Source organism: Alexandromys fortis, unplaced genomic scaffold (assembly GCF_014885135.2).
Source record: "Alexandromys fortis isolate MF-2015 unplaced genomic scaffold, M_Fortis_MF-2015_v1.1 scaffold_455, whole genome shotgun sequence".
Classification (NCBI taxonomy): domain Eukaryota; kingdom Metazoa; phylum Chordata; class Mammalia; order Rodentia; family Cricetidae; genus Alexandromys; species Alexandromys fortis.
The window spans coordinates 28,088-40,143 of NW_026068340.1; the positions used below are offsets into that span (position 1 = coordinate 28,088).

At 40.2% G+C, this 12,056-nt stretch overlaps 1 protein-coding gene across 1 annotated transcript in view; it reads right to left on the bottom strand.

Annotated features, from left to right (window-relative positions):
* Positions 1 to 10,393, bottom strand: part of LOC126495295 (zinc finger protein 120-like) — a 20,261-nt gene extending 9,868 nt beyond the window's left edge. Inside the window, exons 1-2 of the mRNA XM_050132887.1 lie at positions 10,050 to 10,393; positions 1,124 to 1,233 (exon numbers count right to left, since the gene is read on the bottom strand). Coding sequence (XP_049988844.1) covers positions 1,124 to 1,165 — 42 coding nt within the window. The 5' untranslated portion in view covers positions 1,166 to 1,233; positions 10,050 to 10,393. The remainder of the gene's footprint in view (positions 1 to 1,123; positions 1,234 to 10,049) is intronic.
* Positions 10,394 to 12,056: the final 1,663 nt, after the last annotated feature.

Below are 12,056 nucleotides of genomic sequence, written 5' to 3' on the forward strand. Positions count from 1 at the left end.
AGCACAGTTAGGGAAGATTTGACCAAGGTCAGACTAAAACTTATCAGGGCAAACAACGAATCCTGTAGGTCTGTCTCAGGCTGTTAGGACTTCATTCTCAAAGGGTCTACAGAGTTCTATTCCTGTCAACTTTTCTACATGTCCCTCTTTTGCTGGTTGCCCTCCCTGTACGCAGCTCTCCAGGGCACATGTCTCACAGCTTGGTTATCCCAACATCCTATCATCTCAACATCCAACTGTGGCTTCATCTTCACAGATTCACACAGTGAACTCTCACAGAATCTGCACCAAGTTTCTGACTCCACACAACAGATTGGTGCAACAGTGCTGAACTGAACCACAGAAGAAGATTCTAGGACTTAGAGGTTTTGTATCATTTTCACTTCCACTACAGGTACGACACGAATTGTCCCCCCCAAATTGGGCTTCCTAACTTGTGATGGACACTATGACACTTGAACCAATGCTGATAGATGCTGGTAGCAATAGCTTTATCAGAGTTGCAGCAGATGGCAATTAGAGTTTGGAAGTCACCCCACCAGATGAATAGTTCTCTGATGGAGGAACCCTGTTTCAAGGAAGGCTTATGATGCCATAGACTCAACACACTGTTTGCTTCTCTCTGTGATTTATATGTGTAAAAAAAGTTGTGGAATCTCCCTATTCCCATGGATTTTTATATAAACGGTACATGTAATCTCAAGATGACATCTCAATCTCATGGGCATTTACTCTGTGAACAACCAAAAGATGAATCCTCACTAAATTATCTACTTTACATCAATAGAGAATATACTGGGATATGCTTCATAACGAGATCTAGTCTTCCACAAGACTGTAATGCACATAGGCCCTGATTTCTATCAAGGACTGAGACTCTCATAAGAGAATGGCGATGTCTCCCAATTCCAGACAGGTATATACAATTCACATATTTCAGACCTCAATGCAAAACCAAAGTAGACTAACTGCTGCTACAATGAAATGCACAGGGACAAAAACCCACAGGTGTGATTGTCAAGCCAAGACCCAGCATAAAGCAAGTTTGGTGCCAGTTCCTCACTTGCGAAAAGTCGGACTGATAACATGAAGACAGAACTCCCCACACCAAGGCACCTCCTACCTGCACAGCACCAGAGCCTGGCTCCCAGCAGAGTGTTGCCATGGTTACTCACTCACAGTCTGTCTGGCCATGCAGTGTAAATAAGAGCTTTCTGTTGGGAATATGTATAACTGTATGGAAAATGAGGAGAGAGATTTCATGAGGCAGGAATGAGAAAGCTACCAATAGAACACTTTCCTACCCAGCAGATAGAAATGTTTGGTTCTAACCAACATTCATGGATTTTAATAATAATAACTATTATTATTATTTTCAAACCCTAGTACAGTCTTGGAGCTTGTTCCCCAAAGACCACCGTAGAACAGAATTACAGAAGGTTCTGTAAGGAGTTGCTTCTATGAATTAGGAATCAGGTTGCCTATGACTACACAAATTGAAGGCTTAGATGGATGGAGTCTTGCCCTTAGGTTATCTTCCTAGGCTTCCAATGCTAAGAAAGGCCTTCTCTTCAATGGTGCTAAACTTCACGAAATGTTCTCCCTCTTCTTCACCACAGCACTGCCCTTTAAACTGCCTCATGTTTGTCTCATGCTGGTTTTCTCTATTAAACTGGATCTTCATTTCTCTCTGTCCCATTTGTTTCTTTTTCACTGCTGATCTAAACGAGTCAACAGTGATCATCACCCAACATAATAAATCCTTTTCCAAGAAATCAGCCGATTATTTTTAATTGCGCCTTACTCAGATTCTCAGGGAATAGAGAAAATAGAGATGATATGGGGAGAAAATATTATACAAATGACCTCTAATTTATTCATGGATTCTATTTCCAACTAAAATCCTATGAGCTCAAGCTCCACTGTCAGAATTGCTTTCAATCCTCCCACCTTCCTAGTCTTTTTTAAAAAATATTTATTTATTTATTTATTTATTTATTTATTTATTTATTTATTTATTATGTATACAATATTCTGTGTGCATGTCCGAAGACCAGAAGAGGGCGCCAGACCTCTTTACAGATGGTTGTGAGCCACCATGTGGTTGCTGGGAATTGAACTCAGGACCTTTGGAAGAGCAGGCAACGCTCTTAACCACTGAGCCATCTCTCCAGCCCACGTTCCTAGTCTTACAACAATAGCTAATGAAGCTCTGGCTGTACCTTCTGTGGCTTTTGCCATCTAAAGTCCTCATATCGTTCACATTCCTCCAAAAGACAACGTTCCCATGTTCTACCCAGCAAAAATAAACACTTCTTGTATGTCACCTGTTGTTCTGACTTGCCTCTTTCCTGCTGTTATTAAATTCTCTCTAACCCAAATCATCTCTGGTAATGAGCGGTTTTACTTTATTGATATTGGAAGGCCATAACCCACAATTGTGAGAGCACAGGTTTGAAACTCAAGCTACGAATAGAAGTCAAAAACCACATGGAAACATTGTTTACTGACTTTTGCTCTTGCTTAGTCACTGGTCCTAAACTAGATGTTTTTATTGTCTTTATTGGGGGGGAGTTAAGTGTTTTCTTTTCTTTGTGATTCTTTTTTTGTTATTTTTATTTCTGGATTATTTATTTATTTTTTTTAAAAAGAAAACAAGATCTCTTTTTTCATTATACATACCAATCCAAGTTTTTACTCCTTCCTCTGCTCCCATTCCCTCCATATAACCTCCTACCCCACCCCCATCCAATCCTCAGAGAGGGTGTGGTCAAAGGCCCTCTCTACTATATCTAGGCTGAGTAAGGTATTCATCCAAAGAGAATAGTTTTCCAAAAAAACCAGTAGGGATAAATCCTGGTGCCACTGTCAGTGGCCCCTCACTCTGCCCTACTCATGCAACCTGCCACCCACATTCAGAGGAACTAGTTTGGTCCTATGCTTGTTCCTTCCTAATTCAGCTGGAGTTGGAGAGCTCCCATTAGCTCAGGTAAACTGTTTCTGTGGGTGAACCCATCAAGGTCTTGACCTCTTTGTTCACATCCTCACTCCTCCCACTCTTCAACTGGGCTTTGGCAGCTCAATCCAGTGCTCCAATGTGCGTCTCTGCCTCTGTTTCCATCAGTTGCTGGATAAAGGTTCTTTTTTTTCTTATCCTTCTCAGGCCCACTTGATTAGTGTAATCAGAGACTCTGTTTTCATTTCTCAACTGCCAAGACCCAATGAATCACACAGAAACTATATTAATTATATTACTCTATAACTAATGGCTCAGGCATATTCCTCATTAGCCCTTACATCTTATGTAAACCCATTTATATTAATGTATGTATTGTCACAAGGCTGTGACTTATATTCTGGCCTCTTCTCCTTCAGTGGCTATATGGTATCTCTTTGACTTCACCAATTTTCTCTATTACTGTTCAGATTTCCCATCTGACTTTAATTGGCTAAGCCATTGGCAAAAATAGCTTTATTCATCTCCCAATGAAGCAAGATACATACAGATGGACATCCACATCATCTCCCCTTTTCTGTCTAACTTAAAAGGAAGGTTTTAATTTTAACATAGAAAATATTACATATACAAAACAGTTATTAAACCACAATTATAGTTACAATATTTAGTCAACTTACATTTTGCAAAGGTAAATAATCCATCATCTTTCCTATCTTCATGAGTCTAAACTTTTATATCAAATATATAGTACCACAACTAAGGAAGATTATAATTATAACTATTTAGTTCTCAACTCCATCAAAAAAAACCAGAAGGATATATCATTAGCCTGGAATATCTGTGGAAACAAAAGCAGAACCTGTTTCCCAAAGTAACATACCTTTAACTCAAATTTGAGGTCAAGACACCTTTAAAATTTAAGTTGGCCTAGCATAGCAGTCCCCAGAATCAAATGTCTTTTTTAATCTATGACTCTGTCCACTGGAAATGATGTGGAAGATGAGAGGAATTCAGCACGGTGATGGAATGAGACAGGTGTGACAGCAAAGACAGGAAATAAATCAAAAGTTTGTAAACTTTCTTCAAATGTAGTACCAGTGCAGAAACTATCCCTGGTTTCTTGTGATTCATATAGAAGTTTTAGAGAAGACACTAATTCTGATCCATGCAAAATTACATCTGAAAACTCAATCAGTAAAAACCACCCTCCTTTAATTCAGAATAAATTACTTTGTGTCACTAGTACTACTTTGAACCCATTTTTTTTCCTGTAGGTAGGCAGCTGTAAAAATGGCTTGTATAATAAAAAAATCACAATAAAATATTTCCATTTTTTAAAAAGAAGGATATAAAGAAATCAAATTCTTAAATCACAGTCTCTTTAAAAATTCCAATATTTAAAAAGTAAACAATGTCTAAAATGTGTATTATTTGAAAAAGATGAGTAAAAGTCCACTGCTTAAAAAAAAAAGGGAAGAATAGGGGCATATCAAATAATCAAAAGTATTTGAGGAAACCCAAACAGAAAGCTATGCTCCAGTTCTTAAGGATATTCTGAACTCTCACAGCCTAGAGAAGTTCAATGTTTCAGGCTTTGCTATCCCTAGCACAACAACTTTTCTACCACACTAGCTCTATTCCGCACAGGGAACTATCCTTGACTATCCTATGGTTCTAGAATCTACCACACCTTCAGGTGTTCACTGTAAGTAATGTCCTCTCTGCAGGTGTTTCAAGTCTGTTAAAAGGTCATTAGGACCCCATGAGCCCTTCAACCTTGGATTGTCCATGAAAGCACCAAGGCAGAAGAACCCCCAGCAAACTCCCAAAAAGTGTGCGCTCTAACCAGATAGCAAATAAGGGTAGTTTCTATTTCTTCAACAGAATTGTTGTTGATTCTGCTATTAACATGATTATACTGTATCTACAGTCAGGAGGCAGAGAATGATAAATCTGGGCCCTTATTACAAAATCCAGTACCATGACCATTTAATGCAATAGTGCTCTCAATCCTGGAAGGGAGAAGGGACTTCTCATCTCAAGGAACTTAATATACAAGATATTATCTTGTAAGGACACCACAGAGAATAACATGGTCTAGGTAAGCCCTCAAAGGTTGGCCTGGAATAGTCTCCCTTGCCTGAATCTAGGTCTTATCTAGCTCAAAATCAATATCAACCATCAAACAAAATTAATAAAATTTTCTGTGCAGACAGAAAAAAAACTTGATTTTTTAGTAATATATCAAAATATCAATGAGCCATGTTTGAGGTCAAAGTATATAAAATGTTTAAAGTATGGGCTTACTCCTTTCCCTGATGTAAGCACCAGCACTTGGAAAGAGGCAGGCATCTAAGATGAAAAAACAAAAACAAAAACAAAAAACAGTCTCTTTACAAAACTTTCCAAAACCCAAAACTGAAACTAACGATGTAAGAAATTTTCTGAATATAATTGGTGAAGGTCCATAATTTTCAAGAAAATGTATAATATAATTAGATTACAGTAAAAATAGTATACAGATTTACATAATATGCTTTCTATATCTTCCACAAAGATACATCAATCAAGAATGTGTACAATGTTTGTGAAAAGAAAGGTGTTGAAGAAAAAAAATTCAAAAACAAAAGCAGCAATAGTCAACTTTTAATCAAAGACCACAGAAAACTTAGCAAAAGAAAATGTGATCTTGATCAAAGTTACCCAGCTACCTTTGATTATATGTGAACAGAAATTAAATGAACACAAACTGCACAATCTTCACAAAGTTATCTCAAAGTGACACTAAAACTGTTGTTCCTGACCCCCAGTTACTGATCTGTCTTCAAAGACAGAAGCCTCATGATGTAGATGTTCTCTTTGCAAGCAGAGGAGATCTCTTTCTATGGTTCTCCAGCCCCTTGTGCTTTCTTCTGGTTTCAGATGAATGCAGGCCCACTGATACCCAATCCCAAAACAGCCTAGAAAAATGATTTAAACTCTACTTCCTGCTATATGGATTATGGCAGAAGATGTGGATTGTGCCCTATCTACCTGTCTAACACATTGCACATCTGAGAAATCTCTGCACATCAGAAACTCCTTCTGTCCCCTGGAACTGAGCTTCACTGGATCCCACCATTGCAGCTAGTGGTAACACCGTGTTAAAAGCACTCTACTCTACTTTTGCTCTACCAGGTCCTAAACAATTTGTAATCTTTATAACACAAACCTGAAATTGGAATGCAATATTCAGAACTTCTAGAAACTAAACCTTCAGTTTTCTAATCTCTCTCCCCACTGTACAACAAAAGCAGTGCCCATGTGTGTACTCTGGACAGAGATACAACCAGCATCATTTCCTTCCATTGCAGGGCTGCAGTATTTCTATACACAAAGAGGCTCAGAGAACAAGGGCCACTGCCACCATGAACCACATGGTCCAACATAACTGAAGTCTGTCTCAGGGTCCATCCAAGTCACAGCAGAAATGTCAGCTCAACAGACATGCTCTGACCACCCAACACTCACTATGGAATAGCTTGTGGTCTTCCTTACCATTCCCTACTGCAGAGACAGAAGAGAATCATGGAAAGAAGCAACACTACTTGCCACTAGTACTCCTGATTACTAACCCTTCCCAGAATCCCTCACTGGATAGGGCCACCCAGCTGGGTCTCATAATATTAGCAGCTCCTCTACAGGAGGATCAGAGATCAAATGACTCAGACAGCATAGTCCTCCAGTTCTGCCCTCCCAGCCCAGCAGACAGGGCCCCAGTTTAGAAAGCTTGTATTTAGTACACATTATTCCACTCTCCTAGAGCACATTCTCTTCCTCATCCAAAGCACAGGGTCCTCTGTGTGCACATTCATTGCACACTCACTTTCCAGGGCATCCATCCCATTGCCTCAGAGGTGCAAAGTCCTGCAGACAAACACAAGACACATTTATAAAGTAACTACTGTTACTGTGTAAACTGTGTTACTTTGTAACTGTTGGAGAGATGGCTCAGAGGTTAAGAGCACTGACTGCTCTTCCAGAGGTCCTGAGTTCAATTCCCAGTAAACACATGGTGGCTCACAGCCATCTGTAATGAGATCTGGTGCCCTCTTCTGGTCTGCAAGCAAATATGGAAGGAATGTTGTATACTAAATAAATAAATCTTTAAAAAAAATGACCATAATTAGAAAATAATTGGGATCATTTCTATCCCAATTTGATGCTTGGAGGCATCAAAAAGAACATAAATATGATGTAGTTTTCATCTCAAAAAATCTTTGTAAAGTTGAAACAGACTTTTTATCATGTGCTCCATAGACTAGGGATTTGTATCAGAGCACATAAAAGATTTATCATATATTTCTCTAAAAATAAACATCTTAATCCAGAAAAGTAACAGTCCTGTGAAGCAGGGCCATAACATTTTACCCAGATATTCTATACAGTTTGGATAAACTACTGTAAATATAGCAACTAGGTTTAAAGGCCAGTCCCTTACCGCGATTCTTGATAGCCGTGGTCTGTGTACTCAAACAATGATCATTCAGGACATTCACAGAGCATCTACAATTGACTACCTGATTCCACAGAGCTAAACTCAATGACTGTTGAAAGAGGAAAGCTCTCACCTTCTGCCCAGCTGCTCTTTTTCTGCCCTGTGTCTCCACCAGCTTCAAAGTTGGTCAGTGAGTTCAACTCTTGCACAAGTCTCTCTTCTTCTAAGTCCCCAATAAAAGCCAGAAAGACCAGCAGACACTCATGAACTGTTCTACTTTACTTTCTCATTGATAAGTCAAGGTAAAACCTGGAAGGAGTTGCAGGACTGTTTTCCCAGAACTGGGCAGCAGAGGCAGGAGTAGGTGTTCAAAATGATCCTCAATTACATAGCATGAGGCAAGACTAAACTATGAGACATTGCTCTACACAGAAATCAATAATCAACATCACTTGAGAGAAATGAAATGTACTAACTATTAATGGCTTAGAAACTAGAGAACAGAAACAAATAGAGATAAGAGCAGCAATACACTGAAAGTATTTGAAAATGACAGCAGTAAGTGATTTTTTAAAATGATAAAAATACTGCACTTTTAAGATTAAATAAAACTTTCTATATTGACTTTGAAAAAGATAAGGCCTTTGTATAGGAAAGGGATGTCATTAATAAGAGATAGATTGATGGTGCCCATAAGCATATGTTGGCTGCTGAGCTCTGTAATCTGACACATAGACATAGTCAATGACTTTTTTTCTCAAATCTCTGAGCTGACATAACTGTGTCTAGAAGATCAATCATATCTGCATAGGATAGTTGCCTAATTGCAAATTCAGTGTTCCTGTCTCAAGATAACCTTCCCGTTCTGTACACCCCCACATAATGGTCTGTGTTCATTCACATGACATTAATTAAAATAAAACATGCTGGGAAATTACAAATTCACTCCCACTACCACAAACACGCCCTTTTTCATAATGGTGACTCCAACAGCTGATTGATTGTCTATGCTGTTTCCCCCGAATTGTACACAATAAACTATTCCTCCTATTGTGGCCTGAGGACAGAAGGAATGCTCCATATACAAATCCTTTTCCAGGGACTGCAATGCATAGTCAACTGCATGACTCAAATGCATAATTTTAAAACTGTGAGGTGGTACAGTCATTTTAAAAAGAATTTTGAAAGTGTACTGTAGAGGACAGCAAGGTCATTGCCCTGGACAGCAACAGGTAGGGACCAAGGCCACCTGAGTCAACATAAGAGAACTTCTCTGAAAAACAATTTTTCTAGCAGGATGGAAATGCAGCTGTTCTAGAAGTAATATGCCTTTCCATTGAGAAACCATTTCCCACACCTAGGAGATTAATAAAGAAAAACCTCTTTAATGATGGTAGACATCAATCTCTGGTTAAAGCTCAAACAGGAGCCAGCTACACAGATTTTGCATTCCACATATGCTATTATTTTTTCTTTAATATTTATTTATTTATTTATTTATTATGTATACAATAGTCTGTCTGTTTGTATGTCTGCAGCCCAGAAGAAGGTATCAGACCTCATTACAGATGGTTGTGAGCCATCACGTGGTTGCCGGGAATTGAACTCAGGACCTTTGGAAGAGCAGGCAATGCTCTTAACCACTGAGCCATCTCTCCAGCCCCCTATGCTATTATTCTTGAGTGTCCTTTAGGTTCAGGCTCCAGGTTACGCCTTGAATAACTGAAATAGCAACAGGCAACTTGCGAGGCTAGACATTTAGGCAGATGGGAGAGTTAGAAAGCAAAGACCTTCCCAGGATAAGTTTTTAAGTGCACTTGTGACCTAAATCATTCTTCAGTGACAGCGTTCTGAGGTGAAGGTCACAGTGGGTGAGAAAGACAGGAAAAGTAAAATGTAAAAAAGCTAAAAAGTTAAGGTGGGCAGGTCCTGCAGCTGCCTAGTAAGCTAAGGAAAATAGCATCTTGCCTGGTGATAGCGGCACAGGCCTTTAATCTCAGGACTCAGGAGTCTGGGCTCTGTGATCTCTGTGTGTTTGAGGACAGCCTGGTCTACAGAGTGAGTTCCAGGACAGTCACGACAGTCCTACAGATATAAAGGAGTGGCCAATGCCTCCTAGAGAAGCTTGCTAGAGGCTTGTTGGCAACTCCTTTGTATCGCTAATTCAACTCTTCTACTTTGCAGCTTGGAAGTGCAGTGCTACCCAATGGGTGAGCTGCCTTGATAGCCTCCACATAGTTAAATATAAATGGAGATTGTATGTAAAGGTTAAATGCAAAGTGCTCAATATCGAGAAGATGCTGGAGTTACCAGGTCTCTCTGAATGTGGCAAATAGTTTCCATGAATGCATCCAGCCTGTTGAAGTTGACAAGAAAGATGTTTGTACACACAGCACCCTGCTCCCAATTCTCTAAGCAGATTAAGCCCACAGCACAGTTATTCGGAAGCCTGTCTGTCTCTAGGTCTATGAATTAGCAAGGACCGCATGAGACTTTAAAACACAGGGAATCTGGCGGCAGGTTCCCACACAGATTCAGGGAGGACGCGCCATGCTGTCTCCCGCCCCTCACCCTCTGCTCCTCCCCATCTGGAGACAGCATTCCCCCGCTCACCATGTTGTGGTTTTCCAGATCGCCAAAGTTCTCAGTTCATCATCTCCCTGCAGCAGCAACGTCATCGCAGCACACAAAAACACTGTCGCCAGCGCCAAGGCAAAGCCGAGTCTGAAGGCGGCTGCCCGGAAGAGCTCGACACCGCTTCTGACTGGCAGGTCAGAAGGACCTGATTGGCTAGTGCGGCCTGAGCGACAAGAACACCTCCCTTGGGGCTATAGTGTGCTTAAAGACACAGCACTGTGGCTCCAGGCCATTCCAGTCAAAGATCTTTTCTAGATCGGCCAAGATATGCATTTCAATTGCACTCGCCCCTGGCTCCAAAATCAGACACTGTCGTCTTCTTGCACTCCATAGGAACTTTCCGTTTTTCCTCCAGGACACACTGTGGCTAGCTAGCCTGTACTGTGCACTGTGCTAGGTGAGTGCAGGGATTTCCTGTCCCACACTGGGAAGGATGCCCAGAATATTAACAGTTAAAGAGAGTTTTAAGGTCACAAAGGGAGATGTTTGTTCTGTGGCTTGCTTCATGCTGAGGTCGGATGAACTGAAGATACTTTTTGCATGGTTTTCACAGGGATTTCACACAACAGAAAAAAGAAAAGCAGGAACCACATCTTAAACAAAATGACAGGTCTTTCTCCCATCAGAAAGCTGGATGATGGCTCCATTGCTTTGCGAGTTTTAGTCCTGAAATTCAAAGCAAGCTCCAGGCAAATGTAAAATAATCAAAAGAGTAGTGTTCATGGAAATTTGAATAGAGAATAAGGGAGCTAGGAAGAATGTCTTCAGGAGTCCTATTGTTAGCCAGCACATCTCCCTCCATGGTCAGGTGGATAAAATATACAACTGCAGTATTCAAGATTCTATACATGGCCGGGTGGTGGTAGCCAACGCCTTTAATCCCAGCACTCGGGAGGCAGAGGCAGGTGGATCTTTGTGAGTTTGAGGCCTGTCTTGAAAACAAACAAAACAACAACAACAACAACAACAACAACAACAAAAAGATTCACTACAAAAACAGAACAGGGAGAATGAATCTCACTATGAATGTAGAAAGTGGGCTTATTAGTATGTCTCACAAGCTGTGTTTCTGGTCGTCCTGGTTCAGGTCATCTAAAAATAGTTGCCTACCAATGGCAATTGAAGAATGCAGGAGATTGGTTCTCTGCCTTTTGTCTAAGATCAAGTGAAGAATCCAGTAGTTGTTCAGCCCATGATGTACAATGTCTCAGCTGGTTTTAAGTAGTCACCAAAATTACAAGAAAGTAGGCTCTAAAGCTAGTAAAGAAATGAGCTTGGTAGCCAGAGCTAGAGCAAGGAGGCAAAACCAGAGACTTTTCTTCTTCAAAATACTTTATATGTGACTGCTGCTACCAGGATGGGAGATGCTGGTTAAAGTTGGGTCATAGTCTTTGTTTGAATCAGATTTTTTTTTTTGAGATTTCAAGACAGGATTTTTTTCTATGTAGTTTTGAATCTCATTCTGTAGGCCAGACTGGTCTCAAACTCAGAAAATCCCACTGCCTCTGCCTCTTGGGTGATGGTGTTAAAAGTGTGCACTGACACCAAGAAGCTAAAGGTGGGTCCTATAAGCTCATATTATACAGATTAATGGATGATTTTCCCACTTCAAAACCTTTAGGTAAAATCTCTCTCAGGTATAATCAATTCTTTATGTATTAGTTAATCCCAGGGGTATTCAGTTTGACTACCAAAAATAGCCATCTCAACAGCCAAGACAGAAGAAATGAGAAAAAAATCTTGCCTGCAGGAGGCACAAAATGCATGGAAGTTATTTTCCTTTTTTTTTTTAATAAATATTTATTTGTTTATTATGTATACAATATTCTGTCTGTGTGTATGTCTGCAGGCCAGAAGAGGACACCAGACCTCATTACAGATGGTTGTGAGCCACCATGTGGTTGCCGGGAATTGAACTCAGGACCTTTAGGAAGAGCAGGCAGCGCTCCTAACCACTGAACCATCTCTGCAGCCCATGGGAGT